The 17876-nt window shown below is 41.8% G+C and overlaps 1 protein-coding gene and 1 pseudogene across 3 annotated transcripts in view; both read left to right on the top strand.

Annotated features, from left to right (window-relative positions):
- mmp24 (matrix metallopeptidase 24) overlaps positions 1 to 17876 on the top strand; it is a 100305-nt gene that overhangs the window by 63882 nt on the left and 18547 nt on the right. For all 3 annotated transcript variants that reach the window (XM_039796448.1, XM_039796450.1, XM_039796449.1), the window contains exon 6: positions 14220 to 14381. In XM_039796448.1, the coding sequence (XP_039652382.1) occupies positions 14220 to 14381 (162 nt within the window). The remainder of the gene's footprint in view (positions 1 to 14219; positions 14382 to 17876) is intronic.
- LOC120556743 lies at positions 3730 to 6024 on the top strand (annotated as a pseudogene).

Raw genomic sequence — 17876 nt, 5'->3', positions numbered from 1 at the left:
GCAGCCAGTGTGTGTCGTCTGTCTGCATTCAGAAACACACTCCACCCACAGAATCAGACCTATCGATGAAGCTGCACGACAACACAGGAAGAAACTTCAGGAAACTCTGGAGCCCTTAAAGGAGAAGGTAAAGGTTTTTGAACAAGTTAAAGTGAAGTTTGATCAGACAGCAAAACACATAAAGCTCCAGGCCGCGAACGTGAGACGGCAGTAGATAAGGATCAGTTTAAGAAGCTTCACCAGTTTCTAGAAGAGGAAGAGGAGGCCAGGATGGCGCACTGAGGGAGGAAGAGGAGCAGAAGAGTCAGAGGATGAAGGAGAAGATGGAGGCTCTGAGCAGAGAGATGGCAGCTCTTTTGGAAACAGCAGAGCCACAGAGGAGCAGCTTGAGAGCGGAAGACGTCTCATTCCTGATCAACTACAAGGCGCGTGTAGAAGAGTCCAGCACCCCCTGCTGGATGATCCACAGCTGCTCTCAGGAGCTCTGATAGACGAGGCCAAACACCTGGGCAACCTGAGCTTCAACATCTGGAACAAGATGAAGGACATGGTCTCCTACACTCCTGTGATTCTGGACCTAAACACTGCTAAACCCAACCTCATCCTGTCTGAAGATCTGACCAGTGTGAGACGAGTAAAGAGACAGCATCTTCCTAATAATCCAGAGAGGATTGATTCTCACCCCTCTGTCCTGGGCTCTGAGGGCTTTAACTCAGGGACTCACAGCTGGGATGTCGAGGTTGGAGACAGTACAGGCTGGTCAATGGGTGTGTTAGCACAGTCTGTCCAGAGGAAGGGAGAAATGGAGTCTGGATTATGGAGAATAAGGTTGTTTCAAGGTAAATACTCAGCACAGTCACCATCCGCTCCAGACACCGATCTCATTGTGCAGAAGAAGCTCCAGACGATCAACGTGACTCTGGACTGGAACAGAGGAAAGCTGTCGTTCTCTGATGCTGAAACTAACACACACATACACACCATCACACACACTTTCACTGAGAGGATGTTTCCATACATTAGCACTTGGACTAAACTGAAGATATTACCAGTGAACGTGTGTGTGACAGTGGAGCAGAGCAGTTAGAGATAAAGAGGATGATTATATTCATGATGTTTATTTCTTGAAGGGCCTCTTAATCTGAACCTGTCATGTCTTATTAATACAAAAATATTCTTAGTTTTTTTTCACTTATTGTTTGATGATTAGTTTGACAATCTGCATGAACATTATCTGCATCAAATATGTTAAACTGCTTCATGTGCTGCAGTCAAAAGCAAGTTTAGTTCTTTTTCATATGTAAAATGATTTTAAGTTTCTATCGTTTTGGTTCGTTTAGCCCTTTTCTTTTTTATCGGTACTGTTTCATTTTAAATTGTTGTTCAAGTTTTATTAGTTTGACTTTGTGTGTGTTTGTGTGTGGAGCCATGAAGACAGAAAACACTTTGTAGAAGCGGATTTGATCCCAAAAACAGAACAATGAAGCAATGTATCAATAACTGCATGTTTGAGCAGCCAACCATTGTTCAGATCCAACAAACTTTATTTTTAATTCTAGTCCAGATTATATTTACATTAAATTAATGTTTTATTACTTTAAATGTATACATGAACAAGTTTCTATCTGATGTAATAAAAAAAAGATGACCCTGTCTGTAAACGTGTTTCATTAAGTGTTCATGAGTAGAATTCTGCTGTTAGTCATTTAATCAGAGGAGGAGTCCTTCTATTTAAGGTGGACGTCTCAGTTTGGGTCCAGACTTTAGTTATTGTTGGTCTTTTATGAACTTTAATAACATAATTGCTGATTGTACATCAAGGGGGTAACTTTGGGTTCAACTTTGGGGGGGTATGTATGTTTCTCCACTTTTAAGCAAAATTGATATTTTGAATGTCAACACTTCATTTCCTGCATTCTGGTGAATGTTTCTGCAACAATTTGTGCCTTTCTGCATCAAGTTATGGTGCAAATGTCTTTATTTATTTAAAGCAGGGGTTTTCAATAGGTGAGGCACGCATCCCCTGGGGGGCGCCAAAGAGCCACAGGGGAGGCGCGACACACCAAGAAAAAATAACTGTATGCAGCTCTATTGATATCGGTAATTGTGCATACGTGTATTAGCTTTAAAATGTATCGTTTCCTTGTCCCGAGTCAACAGAAGTCAGCATTAAGGGAGGAGACAGGACACAACAACAAACGTAGGAAATATGATCATGAGTTAAAGTTAGGTTTCACCTGGTCGTGGTCCGAGGCTGCACAAAAACAAATACAGATCAAGGCTGCAGGTGGAGGACAACTGGCGTTTATTTCTCTCTGCAGTGCAGCCCCGCATCGAACTCCTCTGCGCATCAAAGCGCGGCCTCACTGTTCCCACTGACAGATGCGGCGTCCGCTGATTTTGCCGGAGCTTCAGCCCCGAACGTATTTTGAAAAGTTGACTGACAAATATAAAACCGGACGTTGTTTAGTGTCCACTCTCGCTGTAAAAAGCTGTGCAACTTCAGGTTTATAAAGGACGCGGTCTGCTGTCGACATGCTGCGGCAGATATGTTGCATTTGAGCTCCATGTATTTCTGTAGTTTCAGTTTTCCACCTCTGATGTAGAGCAGCGTACAGCCACTTCCCTAAACTTTGTCTCATTCAGAGACCTCCGAACGGGGCTCTGTGTCTGTCAGGAGGTCTGAGATCTACCGTTTCAGCAGAGCAATCACGTAATGCACAGCAGGCTATGGTGCAGGTAGATTATTTTCTGAAATATAGTTACTTTATTCTTGTAATAGCCTATTATAACTTTATTTTTCACAAAATATCAGGACTCCTCCAAATCTCAGAAAACACAGATGGGATGAGTTACATTTTGAATGTGCACAAAGTGTTGGACACAGAAATCTTGCTCAAACATCTGAAGTATTACAGTCCAGGGGTTTATTATTAAATTAAAATGAATAATGTATAATTGAGGTTACTTCCTCAACAAAAGATGCAAAAGAGAAGGTAAGAGTAAATTATGCCTGAGCTACATGTGTGCTGACTCAGATATAATTAGAAAAGCAGATCTAAAGGAGAATAACACAATATAGAAGGCCTGAGAGCCTTACTGCAATATTCCATTATGTTTTTATATTTGGATTGTAATATATGTTTCACTTTACATAAAGATATTTCCAGCATATTGATTCAGAAAAAGGTAGAATTAAGTGCATACAAATTCCCCAGAATGCATGAAATGAAGTGTTTTAATGGTCCAAATTTCTGGGGGGTGGACCCCCAGTCCCCCCACATCATAACACATGTTAAGCATGTTTTGTTGACTTGTGGATAGGCCTACTGATTTTGTGATGAATGATTTTAAAAGTAACAATTAGGCCTGCATGAAGTTGGAAATTATTTGCTGTTGCAAAGAATCGTTTATGAATGCACTTTTAAAAAAGTTGTGGAAATAAAATGTCTTCAAATACAACATAAAAAAATATTTACATGTTAGCAGTTATTGAAACTCAAACACACAAAAGATGGTATTTACTGCAGAGGCATACGTGGGTTAGGGAAGGCAGACGGGATACTTACATTTAACCTGTTAAACATGAAACATAGATGTTGCATCAGCCTGCTGCACACTATCAGTCTACATATCGGCACTAAACCTGACCTTTGGAAGGACACACACCTTTGTGTACATGTGAAACAACAACACTAGCAGAGGAGGTGTGACAGAGCTCCACCCCTAATCTGACTCACCCAAGGCAAGCCAGGAAACCGTTTGTCCTTTGAGGCAGAGTAGGGTGGGTCATGCATTCACTATCCTAGGAAACCTGAGACAAACCAGTAAATCGTTTGGTTTTGGTCCTCACTACAAAGAGACCGAGACGGAAAAACTGATGATCAGATTCAGTTTCAGATCAAACTAACAACTTCCTCTGAGTTCAGCTACAGGAGAGAAAAGTGGAAAACTACAACACTGCTGCTTCAACCTGCTGACACTCCACACACTGAAGGTGAGTTTGACTATAAACACGACTCAAAGTGAAAGTAAATTTCAGTGATGTTAGTAGAGGAGGGAAGGGAGCCATGACTCACTGTACTTTTCTGTCTGCTGTGTTTTCAGCTTCACTCAAAGACAAAATGGCTTCCAGATCAGAGGAGGATCTCTGCTGTCAGGTCTGTCATGATGTCTTTAGAGATCCTGTTCTTCTGTCATGTAGCCACAGCTTCTGTAAAGACTGTCTGCAGAGCTGGTGGACGGAGAAACCAACACAGGAGTGTCCAGTTTGTAACAGAAGATCTTCAAGGGATGGACCACCTTGTAACCTGGTGTTGAAGAACCTGTGTGAGGCCTTCTTACTGGAGAGAGATCAGAGAGCTTCAGAGGCTCTCTGCAGTCTGCACTCTGAGAAACTCAAACTCTTCTGTCTGGACCATCAGCAGCCAGTGTGTCTCATCTGTCTGCATTCAGAAACACACTCCAACCACAGAATCAGACCCATCGATGAAGCTGCACAACAACACAAGAAGGAACTTCAGGAAACTCTGGAGCCCTTAAAGGAGAAGTTAAAGGTTTTTGAACAAGTAAAAGTGAAGTTTGATCAGACAGCAGAACACATAAAGCTCCAGGCCCGACGCACAGAGACACAGATTAAGGATCAGTTTAAGAAGCTTCACCAGTTTCTAGAAGAGGAAGAGGAGGCCAGGTAGGCTGCACTGAGGGAGGAAGAAGAGCAGAAGAGTCAGAGGATGAAGGAGAAGATGGAGGCTCTGAACAGAGAGATAGCAGCTCTTTCAGACACAGTCAGAGCCACAGAGGAGCAGCTGAGAGCTGAAGACGTCTCATTCCTGATCAACTACAAGGCTGCAGTGGAAAGAGTCCAGCAACACCCCCTGCTAGATGATCCACAGCTGCTCTCAGGAGCTCTGATAGACGAGGCCAAACACCTGGGCAACCTGAGCTTCAACATCTGGAACAAGATGAAGGACATGGTCTCCTACACTCCTGTGATTCTGGACCCAAACATTGCTAAACCCAACCTTATCCTGTCAGAAGATCTGACCAGTGTGAGACGAGTAAAAAGACGGCAGCTTCCTGATAATCCAGAGAGGTTTGATAGATACCGTTCTCTCCTGGGCTCTGAGGGCTTTAAATCAGGAACTCAATGCTGGGATGTCGAGGTTGGAGACAGTACAGTCTGGTCACTCGGCGTGTTAGCAGAGTCTGTCCAGAGGAAGGGAGAAATAGAGTCTGGATTATGGAGAATAAGGTTCTATGAAGGTATATACATTGCACAGTCAACACCAGCTCCCAAACCGATCTCGTAATGCAGAAGAAGCTCCAGAGGATCAGAGTGACTCTGGACTGGAACAGAGGAAAGCTGTTGTTCTCTGATGCTGATACTAACACACACATACACACCATCACACACACTTTCACTGAGAGGATGTTTCCATTCATTAACACTTGGAGTAAATTGAAGATATTACCAATGAAGGTGTGTGTAACAGTGAAGCAGAACAGTTAGAGCTAAAGGGGATGATTATATTAATGTTGTTTATTCTTGAAGGGCCCTTTAATCTGAACCTATCATCCTAATGTCTCATTAATACAAAAATCTGCTTAGTTTTTGTTTCACTTCTTGTTTGATTAGTTTGACAATCTGCATGAACATTATCTGCATCGAATATGTTAAACTGCTTCATGTGCTGGAGTCATAAGCAAGTTTAGTTTTTTTATGTGTAAAATGATTTTGTTAAGTTTCTATCGTTTTGTTCGTTTGGCCCTTTTCTTTTTTATTGGTACTGTTTAATTTCAAATTGTTGTTAATGTTTTATTATTTTGACCTGTCTGTGGGGGGTGGTATGTATGTATCTCCACATTTAAGCAAAAGTGATAATTTGAATGTCAACACTTCATTTCCTGCATTCTGGTGAATGTTTCTGCAACAATGTGTGCCTTTTATGCATCGTTATTGTGTAAATGTCTTTATTTATGTAAATTATAATAAAAATCAAATCTTTAGGCCTTAAAACGGCTTAAACGGGTCTTCATTTTTACAAGTCCATGTAACGCTACCGTTAAAGGTCCAATATGTAATATTTGTACTGTAATAAATCCAAAAATGACACCAATGCCTCATCAGATATTAAGGAAACATGTTAAGCTGAAATACTATCTTTTCTGACAACAATGCTAATGTCAGTATTTTTTCTTTTTGAAATTTACATTCCGTGACGGAATTTAAGTTTTATTTATGTTTATGTTTTGATTTGTGTGTTGTTATCAACGGCCCAGTTTGACATCCAGGCCGGGTTGCCAGATATACCTGTAAAAACGTAAACCCAGCGCGCTACAGCTGTAACGGTAGTACAGCCATGAAAGCAGCACACAAACGAACGGGATCAACGGAGATAGATTCTACCCGACCTAAAAAAAACAGTTGCGTGGCCAGAGACGTAACAACCCCCTGGTAAATATTGGAGATGCATTTGAAAGATGGAGAAAGCTTAGATCCCAAAAGGACGCAGAATTGGCTTATTTCCTCCTGAACAGGTAAACATAGCTTCAGGCTAATTTATCACAGCCACTAGGGACGGGCATTTTATGTCATTTCAACATTTGTGTACTCACATTGAATTATATAGCTAGAGTACCGAGTTGGTTACTCGCAAAACAATTGAGACATAGCCAGTAAAGTGATCCCGACTGGTCCTGGCTACGCCGCCATGCTAACCCTGTGCACGTTACCTGGAGGACCGAGGCAAGCGGGCCATGGCTGTTTACACGTGTAGTTCCAACCCGGTCTCCACGGCAGTTCGTAAATATCACGTTATTCTTAATCTATTGATACGTGTTCACGGAGACGTTTTGCTCGTTTTTACGTGTAAATGTGACGTTATTTTCTCGGGGAAAGGACGAATGTCGCGTTATTTTCCGGGGAAAGGACGGCGGGAGGCGGCCGAAAAGGAAGCTCCATAAGCCCGGGCAGGCGCGCCCGCTGGGGCCGCTGGATGAGGCGGCCGATTCGTGTTGTCCCGCCACGTAAAAACCGCAAAAAACGTCTCCGTGAACACGATATCAATAGATAAAAATAACGTCACATTTACACGAACTCCGCCATGGAACGGGCTGTTCAGTCGGCATGGTGGTGGTATTTTTAGCGGTTCCTATTGTAATTCTAAGCCGAGGAAGTGTGCCTGACTGGCGTGTGGAGAGGACGGTGAGGCTGTTGTGTTTTTAGCGGTTCATACTGTAATTTTAAGGCCGAAAAGTGTGTCTGTCGGTTGCTTACAGAGCTCCGCGTGAGCACGGGCTTATATGACTGTCAATATACCCAGCATCTAACGTTAGCTACTCCGCTGTGCTGTGGAGTAATGTCTGGCTATGTGAGACTAGCATCTAACGTTAGCTACTCCGCTGTGCTGTGCTGTGGAGTAATGTCTGGCTATGTGAGACTAGCATCTAACGTTAGCTACTCTGCTGTGCTGTGAAGTAATGTCTGGCTATGTGAGACTAGCATCTAACGTTAGCTACTCTGCTGTGCTGTGCTGTGAAGTAATGTCTGGCTATGTGAGACTAGCATCTAACGTTAGCTACTCTGCTGTGCTGTGGAGTAATGTCTGGCTATGTGAGACTAGCATCTAACGTTAGCTACTCTGCTGTGCTGTGGAGTAATGTCTGGCTATGTGAGACTAGCATCTAACGTTAGCTACTCTGCTGTGCTGTGAAGTAATGTCTGGCTATGTGAGACTAGCATCTAACGTTAGCTACTCTGCTGTGCTGTGGAGTAATGTCTGGCTATGTGAGACTAGCATCTAACGTTAGCTACCAACGTTAGCTACTCCACTGTGCTGTGAAGTAATGTCTGGCTATGTGAGACTAGCATCTAACGTTAGCTACTCTGCTGTGCTGTGAAGTAATGTCTGGCTATGTGAGAAAAGCGTCTAGCAACATTGTTGTGAATGCTGCGGTCTCAGCCTGGCAACCTCCGTGAACTTCGAGTCTGGGCAGGAGGGGGCGGGGGAAACGACTCTCCAGTATTTTGAATTGGTAGTGCAGTAACTATTTTAACCGCTAGCTGCCAGTATTACATACAATATTACATATTGCACCTTTAATGCTCGTTGAAATGTTCCCGCAGTACTTTGGAATGTTTTTTTTTTTTTTTCTGTGGTATTGTGGTTCTTTCTGTCGCTAGTCCAAATATAATTGGCTGTATTAAAACTACAAACTTGATGAACAGACTTGATGAAACCTGCAGAAACCCTGCTCTTCCTGGCTTTCTTGTGTACCTCCTCCTTTTGTCTTGGTTTTACAATACATACCCACATACCCAGAATATTCCTGAGATACTTAATTATGTTTGAAGTAATCCACCGTATTAAACCTACGTTTAACATGTTAAACATAAAACATAGCTGTTGCATCAGACTACTGCACACTATCAGTCGACATATCAGCAATGAATCAGACCTTAGGAATTAGACACACCCTGTGTACATTACAACACTAGCAGAGGAGGCGTGACAGAGCTCCACCCTTCAACTGACTCACCCAAGGCAAGCCAGGAAACAGTTTGTTTTTCGTCCTCACTAAAGACAGACAGACAGACGGAAAAACAGAGGATCAGATTGACCATCAGACCATACTAGCAACTTCCTCTGAGTGAGTTCAGCTACAGGAGAGAAAAGTGGAAAACTACAACACAGCTGCTTCAACCTCCTGACACTCCTCACACTGAAGGTGAGTTTCACTTAAAACGGTAAAGTTAGTAGTGGATGGAGGGGAGCCATGACTCACGGTACTTTCTGTCTGCTGTGGTTTCAGCTTTATTCAGAGATTAAATGTCTTCCAGATCAGAGGAGGATCTCTGCTGTCCGGTCTGTCATGATGTCTTTAGAGATCCTGTTCTTCTCTCATGTAGCCACAGCTTCTGTAAATATTGTCTGCAGAGCTGGTGGACAGAGAAACCAACACAGGAGTGTCCAGTTTGTAACAGAAGATCTTCAAAGGAAGAACCACCTTCTAACCTGGTGTTAAAGAACCTGTGTGAGGCCTTCTTACTGGAGAGAGATCAGAGAGCTTCAGAGGGTCTCTGCAGTCTGAGAAACTCAAACTCTTCTGTCTGGACCATCAGCAGCCAGTGTGTGTCATCTGTCTGCATTCAGAAACACACTCCAACCACAGAATCAGACCTATCGATGAAGCTGCTCGAAAACACAGGAAGGAGCTTCAGGAAACTCTGGAGCCCTTAAAGGAGAAGTTAAATGTTTTTGAACAAGTTAAAGTGAAATTTGATCAAACAGCAAAACACATGAAGGTCCAGGCCCGACGCACAGAGACGCAGGATGAGACGCCCCCTGCTGGATGATCCACAGCTGCTCTCAGGAGCTCTGATAGACGAGGCCAAACACCTGGGCAACCTGAGCTTCAACATCTGGAACAAGATGAAGGACATGATCTCGTACACGCCTGTGATTCTGGACCCAAACACTGCTAAACCCAACCTCATCCTGTCTGAAGATCTGACCAGTGTGAGACGGGGAGAGAGACAGCAGCTTCCTGATAATCCAGAGAGGTTTGATTATCTATGCTATGTCCTGGGCTCTGAGGGCTTTAACTCAGGGACTCACAGCTGGGATGTCAAGGTTGGAGACAATGCAGGCTGGGTACTGGGTGTGTTAGCAGAGTCTGTAGGAAGGAAGGGGAAGCATACAGTCTGGATTATGGAGAATATTGTTCCATAAAGGTAAATACGCAGTGGGATCATTACCAGATCCACGCACTTATCTTGTAGTGCAAAAGAAGCTACAGAGGATCAGAGTGACTCTGGACTGGAACCGAGGAAAGCTGTCGTTCTCTGATGTTGATACTAACACACACATACACACCTTCACACACACTTTCACTGAGAAGATGTTTCCATTCATTTACATTTGGAGCACTGGGGATAAAGTCCCACTGAAGATATCACCAGTGAAGGTGTGTGTGACAGTGGAGCAGAGCAGTTAGAGATAAAGAGGATGATTATATTCATGATGATGTTTATTTTTAAAGGGAAAATTCGCTGAATTTAACCTCTTAATCTGAACCTGTCCTTCTAATGTCTCATTAATACAAAAAATTTGCTTAATTTTTGTTTCACTTATTGTTTGATGTTTAGTTTGACAATCTTTGACAATTTTTGTTTCCATTACAGTCCTCTAGCTGTCACTTTCATCCAAGCGATTTACAATACAATCCAAAAAATGGCAAGAATCCTGCATCAAACATAACCCTAACTCTGCATCAAATATGTTGAACTGCTTCAAGTGCTGCAGTCAAAAGCACGTTTAGTTTTTTTCACGTGTAAAATGATTTCGTTAAGTTTCTGATCTTTTGGTTCATTTAGCCTTTTTCTTTTTGTTATCGAGAGTTTTTATTTTAAATTGTTCATGTTTTATTATTTTGACCTGTGTGTGCGGACAGAAAACACTTTGTAGAAGCTCATTTGATCCCTAAAAAACAATGAAGCAATAACTGAATGTTAGAACTTGTATGTGAGTGGAAACCGTAGACCAACCCTAGACCAAGCCCTAGCCAATCTCCTCCAACCTAAAGTGCAAGCACCTCTCTATATGAGAAAGGTTCTCTACTGTGCGCAAAGTGCATGAACCAAGAAGACGCTGCCTGAAGACGTCACCTGAACACACCTCCCTGTAAGACCAGATCCATGGGCGCACAGATGGGCGCAGGTGCATTTGCTATTTAAACGATGTGGGCGCAGGACGGGAAACTGACAACTGCATCGGTCTTAAACAAGCAAAGACACTTGCATCGGGCTTTGCGCTGTGCCAGGTGCAAGATAGGGCCCTAAAGGCATTGCTCTACCCTAGTTGTGGTAGTGTGTCCTATTTTAAGGGGACCAGATTTCTGAGACAAAATCCGGGGACATTTTCAGCTCAGAAGCGTAAATACCTCCAAAAAAGGTAATTTTTTATCTTTGTAAAACTTTAAACGGGGACAGTGCCCCGAGGGCGTCACTAGACCTAGAGCTGCACTGGGGCACAAGCCCCCCTAGGGGGATCCATGGGCATTCTCCCCTGTAAGAAAATGTTGTCTATTTTAACGTTTAAATGCATCAATCTGGTGCACTTTGAAAAGAAATTCAGAGGTTAGACTTGATTATTCTCATCTATGGATGGAAATATTTGTGCTGTAGCCTGAACTATTTGGCACTTCAGAATTTTAACCAAGCACACACAGGTAGAATAGTTTTTTCTTCATATTCTTGCATTAATGACACTAGGAAGCATACCAGTAGAAATATATATTCATATTTGTAAGTGGGAGATATATATATATATATATATATATATATATATATATATATAATGTGTGTGTGTGTGTGTGTGTGTGTGTTTATATGTGTGTGTATGTATATATACAGTATATATACTGTATATATACATATATATACAGTACAGGCCAAAAGTTTGGACAGACCTTCTCATTCAATGCGTTTTCTTTATTTTCATGACTATTTACATTGTAGATTCTCACTGAAGGCATCAAAACTATGAATGAACACGTGGAATTATGTACTTAACAAAAAAGTGTGAAATAACTGAAAACATGTCTTATATTTTAGATTCTTCAAAGTAGCCACCCTTTGCTTTTTTGATAGCGCTGCAAACCCTTGGTGTTCTCTCAATGAGCTTCATGAGGTAGTCACCTGAAATGGTTTTCACTTCACAGGTGTGCCTTGTCAGGGTTAATTAGTGGAATTGTTTCCCTTATTAATGGAGTCGGGACCATCAGTTGTGTTGTGCAGAAGTCAGGTTGATACACAGCCAACAGCCCTAATGGACAACTGTTAGAATTCATATTATGGCAAGAACCAATCAGCTAAGTAAAGAGAAACAAGTGGCCATCATTACTTTAACAAATGAAGGTCAGTCAGTCCGAAAAATTGCGAAAACTTTGATGGTCTGATTAGTCCAAATTTGAGATCTTTGGTTCCAACCGCCGTGTCTTTGTGCGACGCAGAAAAGGTGAACGGATAGATTCTACATGCCTGGTTCCCACTGTGAAGCATGGAGGAGGAGGTGTGATGGTGTGGGGGTGCTTTGCTGGTGACACAGTTGGGGATTTATTCAAAATTGAAGGCATACTGAACCAGCATGACTACCACAGCATCCTGCAGCGACATGCCATCCCATCCGGTTTGCATTTAGTTGGACCATCATTTATTTTTCAGGCCAATGACCCCAAACACACCTCCAGGCTGTGTAAGGGCTATTTGACCAAGAAGGAGAGTGATGGAGTGCTGCGCCAGATGACCTGGCCTCCAAAGTCACCGGACCTGAACCCAATCGAGATGGTTTGGGGTGAGCTGGACCGCAGAGTGAAGGCAAAAGGGCCAACAAGTGCTAAGCACCTCTGGGAACTCCTTCAAGACTGTTGGAAAACCATTTGAGGTGACTACCTCTTGAAGCTCATCAAGAGAATGCCAAGAGTGTGCAAAGCAGTAATCAGAGCAAAGGGTGGCTACTTTGAAGAAACTAAAATATAAGACATGTTTTCTGTTATTTCACACATTTTTTGTTAAGTACATAATTCCACATGTGTTCATTCATAGTTTTGATGCTTTCAGTGAGAATCTAAAATGTAAATAGTCATGAAAATAAAGGAAACTCATTGAATGAGAAGGTGTGTCCAAACGTTTGGCTTGTACTGTATATAAGTGGGATTGTCTGGAATCTGGCAATATAATAACCATTGTGGTGGGATACACTGACTAAGCAATTAACAAAAATGTCTGTGCTGACATAAATAGTTCACATGAGAATAGATTATAATTTTGGCCCTTTGGCTGAGTCTCGATCTGTCAGAGGAAGAGCAGGAGCGGTTTTGAAGAAGTTGGTAATTTCATGGTGCAGATTTAACACTTTTGCATGTGACAATGTGACAAGAGTCACCCAAGGGGGTAAATGTGGTAGGAAAAAGTACACTCTTATTTTAAATAATTTATTAGATATAGTTTTGTATTGTAATGTCTGTCATATAATCAGTTATAATCACACAATTGTACTCTCACTATGTAATTATATTTTGGGATCAAGATATTTTACAGGTCCCTCACATATATTCACTTTTCTTTCTAAGTAACATAAGTATAGAAATGTTCACTATCTATCAGTCATGTATCAATATGGGTGTTTATTCAGCACACATTGGGTTCATGTTTTAACCCTCATGTTGTCCTTGGTTCAAATTTGACCCGTTTAAAAAAAAAATATATATATATATGGGATTCGAAATAAGCACAGAAAATGTAAAACAAAACAAGAAATACAGGACAAAAAGTTGGGATAAGCGACAAAAACGCCTGTGGTCAGTTGATGTATCCGGGGCAGCTCGGTCTGTTTGTTAAAATGTAACAAATAAATGTGCATGGAGTGAATATCAACAGTCTCAGGTGTCTTCATGGAGTCCTCGTCTGACAATTTCTTCTGTACTGAGTCCGCTGTGGGGCTCACACAGTCAGCAAGTCAAGAACTTGACTTCTAATTTCATAGATGGGCCCTAGTAGTTTAAATAACTAGTAAAGTAAAAAACACCACACAGCCAATCACTGTTCAGAACCAACTAACTTTATTTTTAATTCTGCGACAGATTACAGTTACATTCAAAGTAATATTTAATTATTTTAAATGTATATATGAAACATTTTCTATCTGATGTAATAAATAAAAGATGATCCTGTCTGTAAAAGGGTTTCATTCAGTTTCCATGAGTTGAATTCTGCTGTTAGTCAAAAGATTTAAAAAATGTTTTTTCATATTTTGGGTTTTCTTTCCTCTTTCTCCCTCTGACTGCTTTTCTTCATCCCGCTCTCTAATCTCTTTTATTCTTGTGTCTCATCTCTCCCTCTCTCTTTCCCCCTCCCTCTTTCTCTCTCTCCCTCCCTCTCCCTTCCCCCTCTCTCTCTTTCCCTCTCTTTTCCTCCCCTCTCCCTCTCTCTCCCTCCCCCCCTTCCTTCTCTCTTTCTCCTCTCCCTCCCTCCCCCCCTCTCTCTCTCTTGTTGATGGATATTTGGTTTTTACTGGATGACGTATTTTTAAACAAAAACTAAGATTTCTATGCATTAGCACTATATTTTATAATACAAATTATAAATACGTAAATAAAAGTGGTGTTGTAAAAGTCTTTCTCTCTCTACACCTCCCCCTCTCTCTCTCTCTTTACAGGTAATGATTTGTTCCTGGTGGCGGTCCACGAGTTGGGCCACGCGTTGGGTTTGGAGCACTCCAACGACCCCAGCGCCATCATGGCTCCGTTCTATCAGTACATGGACACGCACAACTTCAAACTGCCTCTGGACGACCTGCAGGGCATCCAGAAAATCTACGGTAAGTCGTTATGTATTTCATTGTTCCATTATGTTGATGTTCTATTCCACAGCTGTGTTTCCAGCATGTTGAAGATAAGCCTTTAAGAGGACAATGTGTTGTTCTTTTGTTGGTTTATTAGACCAGTATATTAGACCGGTATAGACAACATCAGTGCATAAGTACATGGATAAATAAAAGAACCAGAACCATCAGTAAAGCTGTTTGAATGTGTAGAGGGAGGATTAAAGAGACCTCTGAGCATCCAAAAAGGGCCAAGTCTCTGTCAGGAGAGAGAGTCTTAAGATACTTAAGACTCTTTCAATTTGTGCATTTTAATGAGTGGAAATGCCAGAAAAGAAGAAAATGCTTTTTTCCACCTCATCTTTCCAAACATTTCCTGTTTCAATCTCAGTTTTATTTAGTTTCTGTCCACTTTGAATGAAGTGTGTTTTACAATGCTAAAACGGTTACACTTTACTTGAAGGTATCTACGTAAGAGTGACATGACACTGTCGTGAACGTGACATAAACATCAGCGCCGGCCCGAGCCTTTTGGGGGCCCTAAGCAGAATTTGATTTGGGGGCCCCCCCTCCCACCACGCGGAGTCACCTGTGCTTGACGATTATTAACACAAATGTCACGCTATAATGTTACATTATAAATTAATACAATGAGGTTATGTATTAATATAGTGACAGAGTATGAACTACTGTCCCCCTGGGCACAGATGGATAAGGACCCTCCCCCCCTACTCTATTTGTGCAAAAGTGGGGGCAAACCGTGACGGGGGGGGGGGGGGGGGCTCTGGGGGTGCTCCCCGAGAAAATTTAGTATGTGATAGATGTGATTTCCTGTATTCTGGTGCATTTTTGGGATGGTCAGCTTGAGAAGGGCAATACCTAAATTTGTTCAGATTCATAGCCTTTTGCTTTTTGACTTAATAAGGTAGTGACTTCACACAACTACTTGGGCTTCAGGGCCAAACAACAAGTTCACAGGACTTCATGTTCTCTGTTTATCCTGATAGGGATGCATATTTAGATTTTTTGTCCTGACCGATAGCCCGCCCGTGTTAACCGCTTATTAACCGTTAACAATCAGCCGACTAAGTCCAAGTCCACCCTTCTGGGACAGTTAGCAACCACATCAATTAGTTTAGCTGCATGGTTGTCAGCTGTGGGTTTGCCGGACATACACTGTGTTAGTAGGAAGTAGGGCTGGGCGATATGCCCTCCAAAAAAAAAATCCCTGATTTTTTTCACAAAAAATCAGATTCATGATTTAAATCGATTCTTCCCCCCTACTCAAAATAAATCTGCAGATGACAAATAAATGACAAGATCACACACACACACACACACACACACACACACGGGACATTTATACCATTATGATTATTCATGCCAATTTTATGCAAATTCATTTGAGTGTTTTCCCTACCATTGTATTGGGGGGGGCGCCCTCCGTAAAAGAATGACAAAATGATATTATGCTATATATTCAACAAATTATATAATTATGCTATCAACAACAACTAAACGGATGCGTGAGATAAAGCTGTTTTCACACATACAGGTAATTCACTTCTCGGTCGTATCAGCGGCTTAATGGTGCGTTCTAGTAGATGTGTTGAGCTGCAACCGAGTTCCTCAACAGCTGACGGTGCTCCATGGTGCTCCGTCCAATACTCGCTCCGTCAGGTGAGCGGTAGTTCGTGGTTCAGTTATTCGAGAATAGGTGACTTTGAGCCGGGTAAAGAGCACCATGTGCTGCCGGTCATTTCGGCGGAGATTACGGTTAATGAAAGTAATGAAACGACTAGTTAAGAAAATAACTCATATTAGCCGCTGTCGCTGCCATGTTGTTTGTGTATCTCCATGGCAAACGCGCGGGGGGAGGGCTGGCCCGATTCTGAACTACGGGAGCCTAGATGGGACCGTTGGCAAATGTTAAGGAGTTTCATGTTAAACAAAAATGATCTTACTCCTTAACAAAAGGTCTAACTCTGTAGGGATCCTTTCCATAATGTTGTCAGACACTTAGAATAATAATCTGAGTCTGTCAGCAGCAAAAACAGAACTTTTAGTGGACAGTAGTTGAAGGTTAATTGCCCGTTAACGTTACATTGCAGCTTGATTCGCCGCTTTAAAAACAGTTTTGTCCCAGCGGCAATCACTGTTAAATAAACTGTAGAATTACTTACACACAACGCACAAGCACCTTGGTCATGTACTAGCTGTAGAATTTCTCCATATAACTGCACAAGTCAATGTGGTCATGTACTGTTTTTTTTTGTCCATGTTCTGCTGTCTGTTTTATATGTTTTAATGTTTTGTGTGTTGCATGTTATGTGGTGGTCTGCAAAGTCTTAAGGATGTCCGGCCTCTTAGACTGTAAACCTAGTTTACCTACGGGTACCAATGAAGTAACCTGGACCTGAACCTTATACAGGGCCAATGTCAAAGATAGCTGTTCCCATCGGTCACTTACACACAAACACATGGGAAAATAGGGTCCAGATGGAACACAAAAACAAAGTTAGCCTTTAAAGTGAAGGAACACTTGACTTCACTAGGAAGACCTGAAAGCAAAAACTTGCACAGGCAAAAAGCAGCACACCTTGAATATGAATTATTAATCTTAAAACCCGGCTGAGTTATGAAGACGTGTTGTCCGGCAGAGCGCTGCGCTGGCTGAAATATGTATGAATGTAAAGCACCATCAGGCTGAAAACAACACATTCTCATGATCCACTAGTCTCTAAATCTCTAATTTATAGACTTTTTAGTCTCTTATTTATAGATGTTTTAGTGTCTAATATATAGACTTTTATTATCTTATTCATAGACTTTTTATTTTCTTATTTATAGACGTTTTAGTGTCCAAGATATAGACTTCTGGTCTCTAATTTATAGACTTTTATTCTATGATTTAAAGACTTTTTACTCTCTTATTAATAGACTTTTTAGTCACTAATCTATAGACTTTTTAGTCACTAATCTATAGACTTTTTAGTCTTTAAATCCAATTTTTAGTCTCATATGATATTATACAAAAACCTACTCACACCAATTCATAAAATATCCCCCCAAATTAGTCACGTGGCGACCGGTCAGAATGAGAGTTGAGTTTACCGGTCTTTATGGTTAAATGTAGCCAAGAACAGGTGACTGGGAGCGGGCTGCAGAGGACAGTCAGGTGACGGTCCTTTCAGCGGCCGTTACAGTTAAATTTAGCAGACAAAAATTGGGCGTCATGCTGCACCAATAGTTCAAGTTTAGGCACAATAACAACTAGTTAAGATTAGAAAAAAAGATTGTGGTTTGGGATAAAATACTTCACGCTCTTATTCAGCAGCAGTCAATGTGGTGCTAGTCTCGCTTTGCCAGTCCTTCCTCCCCAGCGCTGCGAAGGAAGGTCTGGCTAGTCCACACAGCATTCTGGGATGCGAGAAAAACGTGCTCTGGTTTATTGGCATTTCTTTAAACCAATCACAATCATCTTGGGCGGTG

Source organism: Perca fluviatilis, chromosome 4 (assembly GCF_010015445.1).
Source record: "Perca fluviatilis chromosome 4, GENO_Pfluv_1.0, whole genome shotgun sequence".
Classification (NCBI taxonomy): domain Eukaryota; kingdom Metazoa; phylum Chordata; class Actinopteri; order Perciformes; family Percidae; genus Perca; species Perca fluviatilis.
This window is presented reverse-complemented; position numbering and strand designations above follow the sequence as displayed.